The sequence below is a fragment of the Tursiops truncatus genome, chromosome 9 (genome assembly GCF_011762595.2).
Source record: "Tursiops truncatus isolate mTurTru1 chromosome 9, mTurTru1.mat.Y, whole genome shotgun sequence".
Lineage (NCBI taxonomy): Eukaryota > Metazoa > Chordata > Mammalia > Artiodactyla > Delphinidae > Tursiops > Tursiops truncatus.
The window spans coordinates 54,908,934-54,930,478 of NC_047042.1; the positions used below are offsets into that span (position 1 = coordinate 54,908,934).

A 21,545-nucleotide genomic window follows, 5' to 3' on the forward strand; every position below is an offset into this window, starting at 1 on the left:
GGGAGATCAGCTTTGTGACCACCTAGAGGGGTGGGATAGGGAGGGTGGGAGGGAGACGCAAGAGGGAAGAGATATGGGGATATATGTATATGTATAGCTGATTCACTTTGTTATAAAGCAGAAACTAACACACCATTGCAAAGCAGTTATACTCCAGTAAAGATGTTTAAAAAAAAAAAATTAAATTAACACTTGTTCTGAGGATAAAGGTAGTACGTGCTCAAAATAGAAAATACAGAAAGATGTAAATAACATAAATATCACTTAAAATCCATCACCCAGATGTGGCCCCTATTAACCTGTCAGTGTATTTTTTGTATTAAAATATTTGTATATAGATTTTTTTTTTAGTTTGAAAAACTGGGATCACACTGTACTTAGTCTTTATTTAGTCTGCCACATTCACTTAACATTATATTGTGAACTTCTCCCTAGGCTGCTAAAATTTCTCTGAGACAATGAACTTTACTTGATAGATTTACTATATATGTGTGTCACAGAGTAACCATGTCATTTATTGGAAATTAAGGGTGTTTCCAAATTTGTAAAGATGGTGAACACGTTTGCAAATGTGTCTTGCTCGTATGTCATTATTTCTTATAATCAGTTCTCAGAAGTAATTATTAAAAATGTTTAAGGCAGGGCTTCCCTGGTGGCGCAGTGGTTGAGAGTCCGCCTGCCGATGCAGGGGACGCGGGTTCGTGTCCCGGTCCGGGAAGATCCCACATGCCGCGGAGCGGCTGCACTCGTGAGCCATGGCCGCTGAGCCTGCGCATCCTAAGCCTGTGCTCTGCAACGGGAGAGGCCACAACACTGAGAGGCCCTCGTACCCCCCAAAAAAAAAAAAAAAAATCCAAATCTAGTCAACATTTCTTTTGTAATTTTTTCTATTGCTTCCACATTTAGGAAGTCCTCCCTACTCTAGCCATTTGTTAAACATTTAAATCAATATTTTTCAGTTTGAATTTCATTCATTAGTGATTCATTTTAGTGTGCAATGGAAAGATTTATTTATTTATTTTTTTTTTTTAAATTTTTTGGCTGCGTTGGGTCTTTGTTGCTGCCCATGGGCTTTCTCTAGTTGCAGCGAGCGGGGTCTACTCTTCGTTGAGGTGCGTGGGCCTCTCATTGCGGTGGCTTCTGTTGCTGTGGAGCACGGGCTCTAGGCACGCAGGCTTCAGTAGTCGTGGCACGCAGGCTCAGTAGTTGTGGCTCACAGGCTCTAGAGCGCAGGCTCAGTAGTTGTGGAGCACGGGCTTAGTTGCTTCGTAGCATGTGGGATCTTCCCGGATCTGGGCTTTAGTTTCCTTGTCTCTAAAATGAAACCACCGTCACCTACCTCATAGAGCTGTGGTTAGGATTTTGTGAGACAGTGCATTTAAGTGCACATGGAATACAGCAAACGAGCAATTAAAAGAATCAAAAGTCTTGTTTTAGAGTTTTCTTTCAAGTTCTTGCTTGTTTGGTCTCTTAAATGGACTTTAGATTTAGTAGGATATTATCCCGAAAGTCACTTGGCCTTTCATTTGGAGTCTAAAATAACATAAAATAATCTAAGCACTCATACTTCATAATAGTAAATGTTCAGATTCAGAAATTTAAAATAGAAGGACTTGATAGGATATGAGAGTAACTTTTGATAGGAGGGGAGATTTTAGAATCCAGGTAGATTTTAGAACACCAAAGATGGGTAATTTGTGCAGCTAAAAGGTAACAGAAGGGAAGCAAAGAAAGTAAGAGGGCCTAAAAACAGAGCACCCTGGGCTGACCCCAGTGTGGGAACTGTCATTCCCACAGTGTTTGAGAAGCCTGTGAGCTACCCAAGGAAAGGACATTGGAGTCGAGCTTTCAGGCTCTGGGGAGGCCATTTCCACTCACTCTCTTATTTCCTGAGGGCAACAATGACTTTTCCCATACTGTGAAAGTCAGCCTTTCCTTTTCACACTCTGTGAAAAGCAGGATAAAACACGGAAAACAGAAAATCACTGAAAGAGGAACTAGATCAGTGAGACAAGCAAATCATCAATTCAAGACACTAGCAGGCTGTTTTGGAAGCTGTGAGCTTTGAGGGATGTTATCACTCCTCTTCAAAGACAATGTACAGCATTTAAGCCTTCAGGTGCATTACTTGTGAGATCAATTTAAAAGCATGCATTTTAAAAGACCTGTGATTTTGGTTTCCTTTCCCAAATGTAAATAGTCCCAAGGGTACGTACGCATTGACTATAAATTTACAGAACCATAAATGAAGGGTCAACTTGCCATTTACCTATTTAATGGCTTGTTAAATAAACTAACGTAATTAGGTGATAATTTCAAAGTTAAGTGCTGCCTGGAAGCGGGCACCAAACCCCACAGAATGCCATTGCGTTTGGCAGCAAGCCACCCTGAGTGACGGCTGGCCTCAGTGACTCAGCCCTGATACAGCAAACCTGTATCACCAGATTCAGAGACAGCCCTCCTGGTAAGCATGTTTCTTTGCCTAGGCCTGAAATGAAGGCCCCTTTAGATAATGTTTAGGTGCTCAGTCTTGCAGGGGATTCAGTTTGGGTCTGGGCTAAAGGATAAATGTATATGTACAACTGATTCACTTTGCTGTACACCTGAAACTAACACAACATTGTAAATCAACTCTAATAAAAATTTAAAAAATAAATAAGGTGATTGAAAAGATCTCTTGGGGGCAGGGAAGATGCAGAATTTCATGGTCAACCACTGACATGTATCTCAGAAGTAATAAGAGGTCCTCCAGCCCTGCGGAGAGAGGGAACCACCCTCATCAGAAAAGGGTCCCATCAGCTCAGGACACAGCCTGTGCTTCACATGAAGGTGGATGCCTGGGCCTTTCAGTCTGATTGATTCCAGCATCTAATCTTCCCGTCGCCTGACACAACAACTTTCCAAGGAGTAAAGGAATTGTGTCAGGCTTTTGTTTTCTTTGAGGACAGAAAAAGGAGGACGATGGATTAAGATTAAACATTAGAAACTCCTTTAAAAAATCTACAATGCCCACCTCTTGTACCTGACCTTCCTTTTTTTTTTTTTTAATGCACTCACTCTAATACATTTGTTAATGAAAAATTTAGCACAATTGAGGCAGGCATATAAACGTAAGAGATTGCTAAAAACAATTTTGACCTTCATTACCCTTTTCTACTGATTTTTTCAAGTAATCCACTTGTATTTTTCTGAACTTCCTCATTTTAAACACAGTCAAAGAATATTTTGGATAAACATCCCAAGTCTTGAGAACAGACATTTTTAACATACTATGAACTGACCAAGACACTCAACTGTAATAATTCTCCCCCTCTGAGGGTAATCACAGGAAAGGGAGAAGGAAACAGCCACATAGAAATAGGACAGTGGTTCTCAGAGAGGGAGCAAAAGAAGCTGGCTGGGAACCGGGATGCTATAGGTTGGAGAAAGTGAGGGTTTTTTCAGAAGTAACAGGAGAAAACATTTGTCTCTGCACAGTCCCCACTCCAGTAATATCAAGAGAAAAGGGTGATCCTTAGGAGGAAAATGGGGTAAAGAAGTACAAAGGGAGGAAGAGTTCCAGGGGGAAAAAGCAGTTTAGAAATGCAGCTAGCAGCATACTTTCAAGGAAGCCTTGGAATCCTCAGCTGCCCGTGGTGAGGGAAGCACAACTCCCAGGGGCAGCAGGGAGGCCTGCGGGGACAAGGCGCGGCGACATTACCCACCTCTGCCAGACGATCACCCGACTTGGCAGCAACTGGGCGGTCGAGGAGCAGAGACTCAGCATGGATTCTGCATAAGCGTTCTTTAAGATCTGTGTTTTGTGCTAGGGCCTGGAACACGTTAAAAATAGTGGGGCTCCGTTAATAAATGGATGTTTCAGAAAAGCACAGCAGCGGGCCCAGTGTGGCGGAGCCCTCGGGGGCACTTCCTCGACTATTTTTCTTGAATGTTATCCAACAGGATACCCCTGAGATGCCTGGCAGATACAAGATATTAAACACTGGAAACGGAGGCCCTCCTCGAATCTCATTTCCAGGGATGGAAGTAGGGTTAGTAAGGCTTTCCTTTCGGTGGAGAAGGAAATCACAAACACCTACAGCTTTTATTACTCGAGGTTTCTCGGCCCCTCCTCCTTCCGAGCTGCCTTTAGACTCTGACTACCTCCCTCTAAAGATCCCAAGCTTCTCTCTCTCACCTTCAGTAAAAATGCTGCTCTTACCCCTTACGATTGGACATATTTTAATGTTATTTAATTATCACACTAGTTGAATTGGATCTTAGGAAGTGTGCTGAGAAGATTTTGTGGAGGATTAATTTTACTGTTTTACAGTATAGGTATTCATTGCTTTATATTCATTCTTCATGACTAAGATAGTTTATTTAAAAAAAAAAAAAAAAAAAAAGAGCTTACTTACCTGGGTAAGGGCTAAGGACCAGGGCCCTGGGAAGGGGGCTATGAGATGTGAGCTCATGTCAGCCCACCCAGATCTCTTATTTCTCCCTGGACAGGTGTGATTCCCTAGCCCATCCTCCCAACTAGGAGAGTAAAGGAAGGTGTTTCTTTCATGCTGGTATCCCCTGTGACCAACTGTTCTCCAGATGATCTGTTTTTAGAAAGGGACAACTTCATCTGATTCACCCACACACACTCCCACAGTCAGCTCCCCAGGTGCTTGTACACAGATCCATCCTGTCTGTCTGTCTTCCTGACTCTCTTCTGAGAAGCTCAGAGCCTTTCCCATCCATCAGGGCCCACAGGGTCTAGCTGCTGAGAGCATAGAATGATGTCTATATTTACCCACTGCCTGGATCTCAAACAAGAATTTTGGCTTTGTTTTTTAGTACTCACAGATGGAAAGGCTTATCGGGAAATTCTCAAGGGTCATTTAGGAAACACTGAGTAAATGTTTCTTAAATCACACAACTACATCTAATAACCTCTACCGGGCATTCACTTTGGCCAATATGTTGCTGGCGTCTTAGTGTAAGTGGCTAGAATCTATACCACTGGCTAGAATCTCCATATGGTCTGAAAAATGTGCTATTTTAGTAGCTTCTCTTTCCTTTGTAAGCCACAGGCAGAAGAAAGAAAAACACAAAGATTGCACATACAGCACAAACATATTCATTCTGATAGCCCTGAGATAACTCTAAAATTCTTATTTTTAAAAAACAAGTCTTGAATTTAATCAGGAATCCAAGACAAAAAGGAAAGGATCATTCTGTTTTATCTTAAGTTTCCAAAATCCTTACCATGGGTGAGGGAGAACTCCTTAGAGAAGGTAGTGACTCTGGACTAGGATATCATGGCCAGGTGGGTCTCATGGCCTCTACCAGACCAGCAGATTAATGAGGCCAGACCTCCACAGGAGGAGGGCAGGGGACAGGAAGACGACAGTGAAAAGGACTTTGGGGAGCCCATCAGAGGTACCTTCTAAGTGCACTAAAGGCCACCCTACTGGGAACAATAAGAAATGCTTTTACCACTAAAAGATAAACTTAAAAAAAGAAAAAGAAAAAAACCACCCTGCTTCCCTCAAACCAAAGCAGCACCCAGTGTGTGGCTGGCTGTCCACTACAATCCAAAAGGGGCGTTTCTATCTCTGGGTCTACAACATTAAGACTCTAAACATGGAGTAAATCTATGTTATTTTTTATTTCGTTCAAAGATAACCTACTGGAAATATTCAACTGAGCGAATATTCCTTAAGTATCTTACAATGACAGTATGTACCACTGGTAATGTATTTACCATTAACGTTACACCAAAAGCATTGCTTTACTTTTCTCAGTAATATGATGAGTAGAAAACATGGGTGGGTATTTTCTAGTTCTCTCACTGCCTGAATTGGCTTCTGAAAACAAAATCCTAAAATTCATCTCCCCTACCTGACCCTACATAGAAAGTTCAGTATTGCTTCAGATGGTAATTTCACATGTGTGCACGCACTCTCCCCCTTTTCACAATAAGTGTTCCACATACAAGCAAAGAGTAGGAGCAAATAAGTATGTTCTTTTAAAAGTTCTCCAGATTTTTTATAGATACAGAGATAATAGCCAGACATTGTCAGCTATTCAAAACAGAGTTCTAGGATACTGCACTTCAATGGAGTCCAGCTCTTCTGAGGAATAAACTGGAATCGATGAAAAAAAAGGAGAGAGAGTGAATGACAGGACGGCTTACTGAAAAACATCTGGGGCTTGGCAGTGATTTTTTCTGTTGTTATGAAGGCACAATGATTGCCTGACACTCCTTATGACATCTCTTTGTGCCCATGGGGGGAGCAGGTGGGAGCTGAACGTTTGTACTATCAAATCAAATCACTTTTTTGTCTTTGAAAGAGATGTGGTATAAACAGGTAGATAGGATCAATGCTGGGCAGCAGAGAAGAGTGTGAATTCAAAATTTCACTCTGTTGCCTGTACCTGTCAATACGGAAAGTCAATCTAAGCCTGTGAAGTCTTAGGTATGGAAATCTGCAGACTGTCAGACTTTGTAAGCATTAACAAACAAATGTCAAGACAACCATATAACGAGAGCTTCCCTAGTGGCACAGTGGGTAAGAATCCACCTGCCAATGCAGGGGAGACGGGTTCAAGCCCTGGTCGGGGAAGATCCCACATGCCGCAGAGCAACTAAGCCCTGTGCCACAACTGCTGAGCCTGTGCTCTAGAGCCCGCAAGCCACAATTACTGAAGCCCGTGCGCCTAGAGCTCGTGCTCCGCAACAAGAGAAGCCACCGCAATGGGAAGCCCACGCACCGCAACGAAGAGTAGCCCCCGCTCGCCGCAACTGGAGAGAAGCCCGCGCAGCAACAAAGACCCAACGCAGCCAAAAATAAATAAATTTAAAACAAAAACATATAACAAAAGCTTTACAGAAACAGAAAACTCAAGATAAATAGGAGGAAACCAAACAGAGTATCTAATGCTCAGTGAAATACTAGCTACTAAGATTTCGAGTAGGCTCAGCTTTGGTGTTGAGAACAAGCAGATCTGATGAAAGGTTAGAATGTAATTTGGATAATGTGTTTGGTTTTCTCATGAATTTTCAACACAACCTTGGAAATCATGAATTTTCAACATAACCATGGCAATGGAAAATATAAAATGTTCATGAGCCTGGACACACTGTCAGGCATTTCCATGACACAGACATGTAACTTACAGATGACAGGGCGTGCTTCAGACCAAGGACCTGGGCAGAGGGGGAGACAGAGACATCCTGCTCCATCAGCTGCTTCAGTTTCTCTCTCTCCGTTGATATGGTGTTAAAAGCTGACCTTAAAGTGAAGTAGACTATAAAGATATAATCATTATAAAAAGGAATAAAAGAGTCATAATTAAAAACAAGATATAGAGAGATGTATTTCTTATAAAAGAACTTAGAAAAGTAACAGCCATGAATATTTTGCGTCCAGCAAATGTGCACCTAATTGACTTTAAAAAATACATCTGAAATGTAATACCAAGAGTGAACCCTAATGTAAACCATGGACTCAGGGTGATAATGATGTTTCAATGTAGGTTTATTGATGGTTAACAAATGGACCACTCTGGTGGGATGCTGGTAGCGGGGGAGGTTATGTATATATGTATGGGGGAGTGGGTATGGGAACACTCTACTTCTTGTTCAATTTGCTATGAACCTAAAACTACTCTAAGGAATAAGATCTATTAAAAATTTGAAAATCACACATTATTTGTCAATTCCGAAGTCCCTATCCACTATAAAATTCCATGATTTTATGAGCTGTCACCAAGATATTTTGACACTTGAAAGGACTATACTTCTCAATTATCAACATTTAGTTTTGTTTGTATCTCCAAAGACTGGAAATGTTTGAAAACAGAACTTATTGGTTGTCAGAAGGAAAATGGTAACGATGCAGAGGAGAAACTAGACAGCACCTTAACTAGGTGTCCAAAATTAATCACTAGTGAGAGTCAGATGGACTTCGTGTACCTTGGGACTTTGTGTGATACCCTGAAAAAGACACACTATTGTTTTTGTTGTACACAAGCCAGAGATAGGCCATCTGAATCTGCTCAGGAGGAAACATCAGACAACCCCAAAATCAGGACCATCCTATTTTTTCAAATTGGCCTGTATTCTTCAAAAGTGTCAATTTCATCAGCGAGAAAGACAGACTCAGGAACTGCTCCTAATTATAGGAGACTAAAGAGGCATGATAACTAAATGCACTCTACGACCACAGACTAGAGCCTGTACTGAAGGGGAAAAGAGCTATTAAGGGATGTTATTTGGATATTGACAACATTTGAATACGGAAGGCAGAATAGGTAAAAGTACTGTTTCAATGCTAAAATTCCTGAATTTCATAACTAAACTGTGGTTAAGTAACGGAATACCCCTATTCTTAGGAAATATACATATAGCATAAAGGCATAAAAAAAGACATGATGTTTGATTCCTATTTTCACATGGATGAGAAAAAATAAATGCACACACATCTGCATATGTGTGTGTGTGTGTGTGTGTATATATATATGTCTGTGTGTGTGTGTGTGCGCGTGTGTGTGTGTGTAGAAAGAGATAAATGCAGCACAATATTAAAAATGGTGAATTTGGATAAAAGACATATGAGAGTTCTTTGTATTATTCTTGCAACTTGTCTATAAGTTTAAAATTATTTCCAAAAAGGTGTCACCTACCCTCTTCCTTGTTAGTCCTTCCAGCTGCCTGACCCAGAATTCCCCACCTCTCAACGTGGCATTCCACAATTGGTTCACTTTAGTGAGCGTTCAGGTACAATGAGAGCTCAGTGTTATTAGGCACTCAGATGCCTGAACTGAAGTTTTAAAAACCGTTATTAGGTACAGCAAAAAATTCACCAAGTTTTGATCACATAATGTACAAGTTACCTCCTAGGGATAAGGCAATTGTCATCCGAATTGATCATGGAAATCACGTGTGAATATTTCCAATCTCCTTTATTCTATTTTGTTTTAGAAAGACAGGAAGAAGGAAGAGGCTGAGACATACTTCTACTCCAATGGCCTGGCATAAGACTGAACTGCCTGGTGCTGCACTTTTTGAGGTACTGTTATTCCAGAGTGGCCGATTCAGTATCACAGAAACTAAATATGCATGACTGAATTACTCCCTTCATTCCACAGTCACGCAGACAACTGAACCTCTCTCGATAGGCTGTCCGTAAATTGTCTGAGGTTGTGGTGTTAAGCCACAGACTTAGAGCATCTTCACAAAATCACAGGACAAATAAGCAATTTGTTTAAATGCACACACAAATTATGGTGCTTCTGTTGACAGAAGACAGGGGTCAAGGGTCAATAGGTACTGAATTTTCTAATAGTGTCTATGGAACATGCTTAGCGCTTTGATTTAAACAATTCAGTTGAGCACAATAACAGGCAGCACAACAGAGCCACCAATAGTGTGAGTTCCCACATCAGCCCTGGGTTCTTCCCAGCTCCATCACTTACTCACTGCAGGACTTCGGACAGGTATATTATGCACCTGGACCCCAGTTTCCTCACTTGTAAATAGGGATAATAATAGCATTTACTTCATAAGATCATTATGGGGATTAAATCAGATAATGTAGGTAAAGCACTTAACCCAATGCATCGCATATAATAATAAATGCTACTGCAATAATAATAGTGGTGGTGATGAAAGAAACATACGAGGCTGAAAGTGGTGATGGCTGCAGTCTTTTGAAATATGGGCAGCAGTTTTAGAATACTTGAGTCTCTTGCTGGAACATCATTTTATAAATAAATGCACAGGGTAGAAGTTCTATGAATGAGAGATTGACCAGAATCTACGGAGCAGTAGAAGCAGTGGAAGCTCTCACCCAGAAAGCAACAAGCCCTGCAGTTAACTCACTCACTGCATCTTAGGTCCTTTTAGATAGGCACCCCTACGCCTTGCAACTCCACAGGATACCCATGCCCATCTGAGTGGGTCCCTGGGGGAACACCTCGTCACTGTCATTTTTGGGTAAGTTTACTTAGTATCTTACTACAATTCTTTTCTTAATTGAGGTATAACTGACATACAACATTATACTGGTTTCAGGTATACAACATAATGATTCAATACTTGTATACATTTGGAAGTGAACACCACAATAAGTATAGTTAACATCTGCCACTTTACATAGTTACAAAAAAATTTTTTTTCATTGTCATGTTTATTGCTCTAAATTAAACAGACATGGCACTCAGCTGGCTGCCACTTTACCAAATCAATTCCCTTGGCTTTCAGATGGCCTGCAGTAAAACAAGGCATTCAACCAAACTAGAAGATTACTATTGCTATTTGTAAATGAAGATTTCTCTCACTGCAAAGATTTTCCACAGGTTGCAGGAGATGTATCCCTAAAACCTCACTTTTTTCCCTTCCAAGGCAGAATGTGAATATCCACTTCTATCTGGAGTACCCTGACCCCAGTCCTATACTAGTCCTTGCTTTCCCATCCTAAATCTGCTCATCAAATATGGTAATTTTTGCTTGTATTACTAATAGAACACTCTCTCACAAAATCTCCTTGTAACAAGAAGCAGCAGCATGATTTCTGTTCAGTGGAAAACAATTAATCATAGAAGATAATTACAGAATTTGAGAGGCCAAAGAGTCAGGACAACTACTTTAAGACATTTAACAAATGAGGCAACTGAGGCCCAGAGAAGTTAATCAATGAGGTGAAAGTCCCACAGCTAGTCATAACAGAGGTGGCCTAGTTGAATGCAAGTTTTCTGACTTAGCTTGTAGAGAGGGTTAGCTCCAAAAAGACTTATTATTTACAATGTTTGCTGACATATGTTTCCAGGAACTTTAGTTCCAGAGAGATAATAGCTGACAGCAGTTTGGGGAAGAGGGAGGAGATTTTCCCTAACAACGTTGAAAATTTGAAAATCATTAAGTTAAACAAAGCTAACAGGCTTCTCTGCTGCAGGACTTCTCTTGGGCCTTGAATATTTACTGCTTCTTGTGTAAATGCAAAGCAGACTATAGTCAGCAGTGTTTCCCAAACATTTTAAATCGTGGAATTCTTCTGTTTTTTAAAGTGTTATATGGGCAAAGTGTTCCATGAAATACATTTTGGGATATGTAAAAGCTAATATATGTAAGGCAAATTACTTATGACTTTTAGACTTTAGTACATTTTGTTCTCTGTTTGCTTATATATATGTCAACATAGACACAAAGCCAGACACATGAACCAATGAGAATTAGTCCAATGATACACCATAAAAATCAAATTTATAGTCTAATATATACAACAAAGACTTTTTAGGATGGGTGTATATTAGTTGCTACCATTTGATCCAACTTCTATGAGACAGGGAGAATTCAGATGCATTTAACAAGCTGAAAAAAAGTAGGTAATATAAGACTATTTACAACAACAATGGAATTCTTGCCTTGAGCTCAGCTGCTCTGAAGTCATGGTCAACAGATTAGTGATGCAGTTAAGAAAGTACAGTAAAAACTGTCAGTAACAAAATCAGGCTTACAAAGGAAGAAAAGACAAGATGCTTCAAAAGTTTGAATGGAAGTGAGAAAGCAGGCAAGGTCACAGGACACAGGGAGAACCTGAGAACTGTCTTCATTTCATGAGGCCTCTGAATTACAGCCTCTGTAGAAGGGACTCCCCGAGATCTTTCAGTCTCTGCAAGTACGCTCTAAAACCACAGGAATGAAACAAAGCTTGCTGGGCTCCCTGTGGAATTCACTGTTTGCAAGCCCGTGGGGCGTGGCCTATAGTTGAATAGGTGTTCCTGGACTTTTCTCGGAGCACAAACCTTGACCTAGTCTAGGTATGTGGCAGCCCTGCAGCCAGTTGGTTTTCACAAAGCCCAAAAGACAGAACAGCTGGCTGAGGCCCATTATAAACCTTGCACAATGTCAGGCCCTTTGCAGGAGGACACGGTCAGGGGATCAACTCAATATAGCAAACTCTGTCCTTCTGAGGAAGCAGCTTCTTCAAGGCAGGTAAAATCAGGATAGCTCCCTTCCGCAGGGAGGCACTAGCTTCTCATTTTTAAAGAGACAGTGCATATTATTAAAAAGTAATGGCACTGTATAGGAATTTCCTCCCACAAAACCTAAAATGAAACAACCTAATTACAAGTGGTCCTTTAATACTAGAGAACCACACTGGGGTGTGTTAAGATCTTTAACGGGGTGGGGCACGTAATTCTTCCCATTTTACAGATAAGTTGTACTGCCAAACATGGACAAGGTTCTAACGGTCACTTGGACAAGAGTTTGAGGTAAGAATCTGTAAAGAGCATAAAATGGTTTCCTCATAACCAACGTGTTTTATTTTAAGTTTGTAGGGTAAGGGAAAAGAGCCAAAGGAATCAGTGATGTAAAGGAAGAAAAATACAGGGTGATGAGAGAAAAGCAAAATAGGAAACGTCTTCTCTCCTCCCACTTCAAGTACTGCCCTCCCATTTAAAAAATTTTAACTCGGGCTTCCCTGGTGGCGCAGTGGTTGAGAGTCCGCCTGCTGATGCAGAGGACGTGAGTTCGTGCCCCGGTCCGGGAAGATCCCACATGCCGCGGAGCGGCTGGGCCCGTGAGCCATGGACGCTGGGCCTGCGCCTCCGGAGCCTGTGCTCCGCAACAGGAGAGGCCACAACAGTGAGGCCCGCGTACCGCAAAAAAAAAAAAAATTTTAACTCATCTTCTCCTTTAAAAAGTGATAAATCTATGATAATTTTTTTTAAAAAGCAGAATAAGTACTCCCAATCTCCGTCACTAACATGCTGGTATGTATCCTCTCAGACTTTTTTAATATGCCTATATATGCCAGATTTATATACTTTATTTTTTCCAAAAAAAAAAAAGGGATCATACCTTATATTTTTTGCTCAATATGTTGTGTCAATCTTCCAATACCTATAAAAATAAAAATAACCCTGGCTACCCCATCTGTGAGGGCAGTGAGACACCAGGTGAGGAGCACAGACTCTGGGGTCAGGCAGGTTAGAATTCAAGTCTCAGGTTGGCTACTTTCTACCATGGGACCCTCACGAAGTTCTTTGGCTTCTCTAAGCCTCAGGTTTCTTACCTGTGCACAGATAAGAGGTTACAGTCATACACACTCTGAGGCTTGCTGCTAGAATTCAATGAAATACTGCATGTTAAGTGCTTATTAGCAAATACCTGACATGACACTGTGTTCGATATAAGGTAGATATTATTATTGTAGCTGTTGAGTATTCTAGTATATGATTACATTGCATTTTAAAAATCCAATCCCTCTACTGTCAGGCATTTAGGTTATTTCTAATTTTTTTTTAAACTTTCTATTGTGAAATTTTTATAGACTCACAGGAAGTTACAAGAACAGTACAGAGAACCCCTGGGTGCCCTACATCCAGTTTCCCATGGTGGTAACATCTTACATAACTTTGGTACAACATCAAACCTGGGAAATTAACATTGGTATAACCTACAGCTCTTACTCAGATTTCACCGGTTTGACAGGCTCTCACTTGTGAATATGTGTACACGTATGATGGTCAATGCAATTTTATTGTATGTCTAGATTCGGGGACCCACCACTAGAATCAGGATATAGAGCTTTCCATCACTACCAGGATTCCTCTTACTACCCCTTCATAATCATACTTGCCCTCCTCCTTGTCCCTGACCCCTGGCAGCCACTAATCATTTCTCCATCTCTATGCTTGTATCACTACAAAAGTGTTAATAAGTTCAATCATACACTATGACACCTTTTGAGATTGGCTATTTTAGGTCAACATGATGCCCTTGAGATCCCCTCCACTGTAGCGTGTATCCACAGTTCATTCCTTTTTATTGCTGAGTAGTGTTCCACTGCATGGATGTACCACCTTTTGTTTCACCATTCATCTGCTGAAGGACATTTGGGTTGTTCCAGTCTTTGGCTGATACAAATAAACCTGCTCTGAACAGTTGTGTATAGGATTTTGTGTGGACTTAAGTTTACATTTCTCTGGGATAAATGCCCAGGAATGTGAATGTTGGGTTGTATGGTAAGTACATGTTTGGTTTTAATATAAAACTGCCAAACACTTGTCCAGAGTGGCTGTACCATCTTGCATTGCCACCAGCAATGGATGAGAGATCCAGTTTCTCTGGATCCTTACCAGCTGTCAGGTTTTTTCCCCTAAATTTAGCTATTCTATTAGGTGCATGGTAATGTCTCACCATGCTTTTGATTTGCATTTTCCTAATGACGGTGAAAATCTATTTCTAATTTCTGATATGATAAACACTGCTATGATGGATATCTTTGGATAATTTTAAAATTAATTCCTATGAATGAATTCTTCAAAGTGGAATTGCTGGATAGGCAGACTTTTTTAAAACTTGAAACATGATGTCACATGCCCTCCAGAAGTACCAATTTACACTCTCATCAGCAGCATATAAATTGCTCAGCCTTTAAAGTATACTTAAGGCTCTCACCTTCCCCCCTACAGAGTTAAAAAGAAACTTCTTGCCAATACACTCTGTACTACCAGGGAAATAAAATAAAAATTAGATTGCCTGAAATCCTAATAGAGCAGAAAACAAACCAACTAAGATTCCCCTCTCCAAGGACATCCCACATTCAGATGAACATTTAACATTTTCATCAAACACATTAGGAAGAAAGAAAACTCATTTACCTTTATGGGCAATATGACACAGATCTTCTTGCATTTTAGAAAACTCTGATGAGGTTTCAGAGCCATCGGAATAATTTTTGTCTTCTCCAAAATCTAGTGTTGACAAATTAGGATTGGAGGAATGCAGTCTTACTGGGCCAGAAAAAGTTTTGGGGACCTGAAGTGACACCAAAGGGAGATATTTCTTTTTAGATACGAATTGCTTAGAATATTTACTTGTTTCTAGGACTGGAAAGTACTAAGAACATTCTACAGAAAAGTCTTTCTATTGAGTGATAACTTATAGGAAAAGACTTGTCACAGAAACTGTCACTGGCTTCTTGCAAAATAAAAATGGGTGAGAAATCACATTTTCCTTTGGAGGTGATCACAGCATTAAAGCTACAGGTTGAAAATGACAGCTAAAGCAGCCAGGCTGTTTCTCGTTTAAATTCATTTCCTTCCTCCTGGCAATAATCACCCAGGATCTAGGTTGCTAATAGTTAATGGGGTAGATTTAAAAATGTTTTCTTTACTTGCACCTGGTGCTTCTTACGAAACAAACCTCCTTCTCACATGTTTATATACAAATCACTCTTTGCTTTCAAAGTATTTAAGTTCACCCCATAAAGTGCTTTGAACCAGAGTTATTAATATATAAGAGTATAACAGTTTCTGTAAGTTTCTGATTTATTTTGACCCTGACAATGCTGCAATTTAATATGCAATGGCTGAGCTGCAAATCGTGGCTTCTGGCTTAGCCGCGCATCGGGAAAAGTCAGCGGCTAGCGTTATGCAGTGAACTTCTGATGGGGGATTGGAAGGTTGGAGACAAGAGGCAAGAGAAAGTCTGTACAGTGTCCTGCTCCCAGAGGCTCCAGCCAGTGGGCTCAGAGGGATGATGAATCCACTGAGTTGCAGCAGAAGAGGTGAGTCAGAGCACACGACCACAGCAGCCACAAATCAAGGCACACACCGAAGCAGGGAAGAGAGCAGGCAGGCTAAGCATTAAAGAAGGGGAAACCAAAACCCTTTACCCAATATTCATTACATGCTTATTCTAGTATTCAGAAAATCTTCCAGAAAATCTAAGTGACTGAATTCCTCTCTCTGCACAGGGTATTTGAGAGAATAACTACAGAATATTCACTTGTCTATTCTCCTCTTTGAGTCCAAGGAGTCCCCAGCATATGTCCATGAGGAAACCAGCCTGGGGAGGGAAGCAAGGGTTACCTGCAGCGTTCCTTTAGCGTCTTTGCCAACAGCTCTGGACCGCCATCTCCTATGTGATCTTTTTTCCTTTTTGGGACTTTCAAAAGATCCACCCTTTGTTTCAAAACAGGAAAGAGAGCACAAACAGTAAGGTCTACCAAACCCATAGGGAAAGACACACACCAAAGAGACCACCTCCATCCCCTTGAATCTGGCTGAAGCAACCAACAAGACAACTTCCCTGTTAGTGAAAGGCTGGGAGGAGAGAGGAAAGCGGAAGAGTGCCAGAATGAAACAGAAGCGGGATCTGGCTAACCTGGATGACATTGATAGCCGGAGCCGAATATGTCCGATGCAGGACGTCCATACTTTGCAGAAGCTGGCTCATCTCCACCAGGCAGTCATGACAGTTTGCCAGTTCTGTGGGAGAAAAGCAAGAGGAGGAGTCAAACACCCTTATCTTGCATTCCAGCTTCCCTCTGCTAGTGCCAGCTACTTTTCTCATTTATCTCTATTTGCTTTTACATCTCATAAGGATAGGAAACTTCACTTCCCTTCTTACAGGAGAGACAGTAGACCACTGTGGTTAAGGGCATACCTCTGGAGGACCACGCTGCCGCAGTTTGAATGTACTTTACGAACTGTGAATCTTGGGCAAATAACATAACTTCTCTGTGTCTCAGTTTCCTCATCTGGAAACCGGGGGTAATTATATACCTATCTCACAGGATAGTTGAGTTAAAAATGAGTTGATAAATGCAGAGTACATTTAGAGTACCCAGCATATGGTAAGCACTAAATAAATCAGTCTTCATCATCATCATCATCATCATCATCACCGTCACCATCATCATCACCAGCACCATCACTGTTACTTCTAATCTTTCAGGAACAGGCTGTCACTATCCGATTCTAAGGACCCAACACAAGTTAAATGAATGAAATTAAAACGAAGGGTGTATTGGTCTCTGAGGATAACGTTGTGAATCATGGACCTGCAAGAGGACCATGATGGTCCTCCACAGACTGACCTACGAGCATCCTCAGTCCAGTTCCTGGGTCACTAACTCAAAAGCTAGTCCTCAATGTGCTGTTCACTGGATGACGGTGGCTGTTTCTCCTGAGAAATCAAGGTCCAAAAGCCTAAAGACGGCGGCTCTCAAACTTTGGTATCATCAGAATCACCTGGAGAACTTGTTCAATCAGATTGCTGGGCTCCACCCCCCAGTTTCTGATTCAGTCTCTCTGAGTTGAAGCTGAGAATTCGTATTTCTAATAGGTTCCCAGGCCAGGCCAATGCTGCTGGTCCAGGGAAAACACTTCAGGGAGTACTGTCCCAAAATGTCACTCAGTGAAGCTCACATTTATTGGGAGGGCAACACTTATATGGCTCCAGGTGTGATAAGATCTGCATTCAACAGGCAAAAATGCAATTTTCAGGCATCTTTCTCTGATAGTGGTCCTCAATTGTGGCTACACTTTAAAAATCAACTGGTGAAATTTTTAAAATCACCTACGTCCAAGTCCCATCCCCAGGCAATTACATTAGAACACCCCCAATCCCACTGGTGACTTTTTTTTTTTTTAGTTCCTTGAGTGATTCTTAGCTAATTAAGGTTGAGAACACAGAGCTTCCATTCGGTAAGCGTTCTCAACCCTGGCTCCTTATCAGGATCACTTGAGGAAGTGCGGGAAAACTAGTGATGCCAGGGCCCCATCCCACACTAATTTAAAAAGATTCTTTGGGACAGGGGCCTGGGCATGCGTATCCTGCATTTTAAAAGCTCTCTTGGCGATTCTAACGTGCAGCCAGGGTAGAGAACACCCGTTTGGTGGGGATCTCCATTTGGTTCACCCACTCGCCTCTGGAACAGTGATTTAAATTCTTGGATGTGCATCAGATGCATTTTTGGCACTTAAAAAAATATAGCGAACTGTGCAGACCCCATCCCTGGATTCTGTGATTTAGTAGGCCATATGGAAATCAGGCATCAGTGCTTAAAGAACAGAAAAGGAAACCTGTCTCCATGCACACCCAGGGGAAGACATAAAACTCTAAAGGAAAGTGCTTTTTGTTGATCACGAGTGCAGACTTCATAAGCAAAATATGACAGGGAATGTAGACCAGTGAAGGGGGAGGATACAAATGCATCTGGGGTCTGAATACCAAACCAGTGTAATCTAAGAGCAGAGGTTTTGACAGAAAGAAACAGAGGTTTCAAGTCACTCTTACCTTTAGAGCATTTTTCCATGTCCTCTGAAGACTGTAACCATAATGGAACTCGAGTCTCACCACCACAAGAAAATGATAAATTGCTTCCGGTTTGAAACGAATTCTGCTTTGATATACCGCTATGCTGTTCCACAGATGACAAAAGCACATTATAAATGAAAACAGAGCTCGGTGGGAACACTTTAGGGTAAAGGATAATAAAGTGGGCTTGTAGCTAATGGAAGCCATCTGCCCATAATAAGGAAGAAGCTTCTAGCAAAGCACTCCCCTGGAGACCCTGAGACCTCCAGCTATTAACCGCGTGGCCATACCATGCTACGGGCCCCTGATTTCTCTTCCTGTCAAATGATAACCACACTGAAATAATGACACAAATGTTGGGAAAGATTTTGCAATTCTGTATGACTATAAGTGCACCTCTTGTATGTTACAAGCAGAAAGCCAACTGAAGTCAAACTGGTCAAGAGAAAGCTGGAGCTTTCAGGGATATTAAATCCCTCCGTACATGCTGTTCTCCAGTTACACTCTCGGCATTAATAGATGCCCTTCTGGCCCTCGTTCTGACTGAGTGGACACACAGACTAATGAAATCCCAGCTCAAGCTTACCCTGCTCCTCCCCACAAACCCTTCATTCCTCAGACACGGCCCCCGAGAGCAGACTCCTCCCCACACAAAGCCACCTTCCTTCAGATTCATTATCGGCAAATCATTACCTTCCTACTGGAAATGGTGTCCAAGACCTCAGAACCAGAGTCTGTGACAGCAGATCCTGGGAAAAAGTGATTAACTTCGTGTGGAAACATGGCGATTTCATTCTGACGATATATTCTGTGGTGGCGAAGTTTGGATACCCACTCATCAAAGACTTCCTCTGACTTCACCTAGATTATGTTGGGTTGAAAGGAGACGAGAATGTCAGTCACTCTAAGGAACAATTAGTCATCACACTGAGGTCACTCCTAGCACCTCTTCATGCTGTCATGTGTAGAAATGTGGAAATACCAGTTTACTGACTTCATTTACATTTATGTAGTCTATAGAACAAGCTGGAGAAGGAGATGGAGAGCAAAAATGGTCTTCATAAACTCTACATTTAGGCATTCTATGAAAGACTCCAATTGTTATGTTATTATTAGGAAATATTAAAGAACACATAAGCTGAAATTTACATTTATCCATCTCTTAAAGTGGTTCCAAATTCTCTTGTCCCAGTTTCTACTAACCATACTAAAAATATTAGCACCATTTTTAAAAAAAACTCTTTTATAATTCAGACTTTTCAGACCAATCTTCTCTGAACTGGAATGAATTAATAAATTCTTCCTAAAATATTTAATCTTGTTAATCTTCTCTGACAAAGAATATGGTGCTGAGGAATATATGTTAATGAATGTGAAGGTTACTTAAAAGAACATTTCTCCCACTCTTAGAAAACAAAAATCTGATAAAGTTTTATCAGTGATTTCCAGGATTTTTCAAACACACATACACAAACTTTTAGCCATTCTCTCCAGGAGTGACTATCAAGGTATAGTTTCTATGAAGAGTAATGTTTGTATCTAGTAACTTTTATTATAAAGTATTTCAAATGTGCATAAAAGTACTAAAAAGAATATAATAAGCACCTATGCACCATAGATATTTCTTAATAGCCAATATTTGTGTGTGCATGATGGTGTATTAATGCTTTCAAAACGAAAAATGATAGATATCTATACACGAGAACACAGAGACTCATGAAGTGGCAATTTAAAAGACCTCAAAAGGATGTATGGTAGGTTAACTTCCAAGAAGAAAAATCCAGGTCAATTCAGTTAAAATCTTTACTAATGCTGCTACTGAGAGCAAGGATGTGGAAATAAACGTCAGCAACATCCTTCACGTAGGAAGTGTTCGGTCGGCGTTTATGTTTGCTATGTTGATTAGAAGTACACACAAGACTTAAACCCCTCCAGGTGCTATTGGATGTGTCGTTTACAAGTAGAAGCAACACAAACAGACTCACATCTATTTGTCTCCTTTAAATTATGTTCTTGAAATGTACTTCATTTCCCAGATGTTGTTAACTGACTGCCCAGGACAGTCAAATATGTACTATTCCCCAAGCCTAAGCCCCTATGCCTGTGGCTGTAGGTAATTGCGTACAGCAGGGCTTCTCACCCTCGGCACATCGACAGGGTGGGCTGGAGACGTCTTTGCCGTGGGGGCAATCAAGCCCATGTATGTGCTAAGCATGTATTTGCCCAAGTACTACGATGTGCTATGGGGAGGACAGGGACACATTAAAATGGGGAGTTCATAATCTCATGCTTTTATTTTCCCAAAGCACAGCCCCCACTCCCAATATTCCAAGTAATTTGTCCAAGTAAGAAAAGACTCTTAACATTTTCTCAATTAATTTCTAACACTCGGGTACCACCTAATAGTTATATATAATACATAAACATATTGAGCTTACTGTGGGTCAGGCATTATGTCAAGTTTTCTACATGCAGCCCTACAAGACGAGCACTGGAACTCCCATTGTCGGGGTGGGAGGGTGGTGAGAAAACTGAGACTTTCAGAGATTAAATCATTTGTCAAAGGCTGAAAGCTAGTAAGTAACCAGGCAGTCAAGATCTGAACCAGATTTGTATCTCCAAAGCTCTTGCTTCATGCTTTTAACTATCTATACCACCTGCAGGAGAAGGGGCAGAAGAGGGTAGTGAAGCAGCTTTCAGAGATACTATTTGGAGACCCATCCTTTAGGGGAAAAATTTTTGACATCACTGTGGTATGAGAATTTTAATGGAATCCCTATAAATTTAGTCGAAGTTGTAAGATGGGGCTTCTCAGACTGAAGATCATATTTTATTTCAGGAAACATTTTTTTTTTTAAGAAGATGTTGGGGGTAGGAGTTTATTAATTAATTAATTAATTTTTGCTGTGTTGGGTCTTCATTTCTGTGCGAGGGCTTTCTCTAGTTGCGGCGAGCGGGGGCCACTCTTCATCGCGGTGCGCGGGCCTCTCACTATCGCGGCCTCTCTCGTTGCGGAGCACAGGCTCCAGACGCGCAGGCTCAGTAGTTGTCGCTCACGGGCCTAGTTGCTCCGTGGCATGTGGGATCCTCCCAGACCAGGGCTCGAACCCATGTCCCCTGCATTGGCAGGCAGATTCTCAACCACTGTGCCACCAGGGAAGCCCAAGGAAACATTTTAACCTATAGTAAATGGTTCTTCACTAAAGATGGTACTGCCTGGGGGTAGAGGGGGTTTGTATTTGGAAACATGAAGTTTTCTGTTTTTTGTTTTTTTGTTACTGATGTCACAATCACAAGGGAGGGGGGGATTTAGGGCATAAGAGACAATGAGGCTAAATGTTCAGCAGTGTAAGAGACAGTCCTACACAATGAAGAACTGTCCCATCCAGATATCAATAGATATATCCTTAGAAATACTTTCATAATGAAGATCTTCTACATGTTGGCTGGATGTTTT

General features: G+C 41.2%; 1 protein-coding gene across 5 annotated transcripts in view; it reads right to left on the minus strand.

The window, feature by feature from the left end:
- Nucleotides 1-21,545, minus strand: part of OSBPL3 (oxysterol binding protein like 3) — a 206,022-nt gene that overhangs the window by 46,465 nt on the left and 138,012 nt on the right. For 2 of the 5 annotated variants that reach the window (XM_033863090.2, XM_033863091.2), the window contains 7 exons: nucleotides 18,782-18,949; nucleotides 18,068-18,191; nucleotides 16,151-16,254; nucleotides 15,856-15,948; nucleotides 14,644-14,800; nucleotides 7,151-7,281; nucleotides 3,705-3,812 (listed from right to left, as the gene is read on the minus strand). In XM_033863090.2, the coding sequence (XP_033718981.1) occupies nucleotides 3,705-3,812; nucleotides 7,151-7,281; nucleotides 14,644-14,800; nucleotides 15,856-15,948; nucleotides 16,151-16,254; nucleotides 18,068-18,191; nucleotides 18,782-18,949 (885 nt within the window). The remainder of the gene's footprint in view (nucleotides 1-3,704; nucleotides 3,813-7,150; nucleotides 7,282-14,643; nucleotides 14,801-15,855; nucleotides 15,949-16,150; nucleotides 16,255-18,067; nucleotides 18,192-18,781; nucleotides 18,950-21,545) is intronic. The other 3 variants (XM_033863092.2, XM_033863093.2, XM_033863094.2) reach the window with 3 other exon arrangements.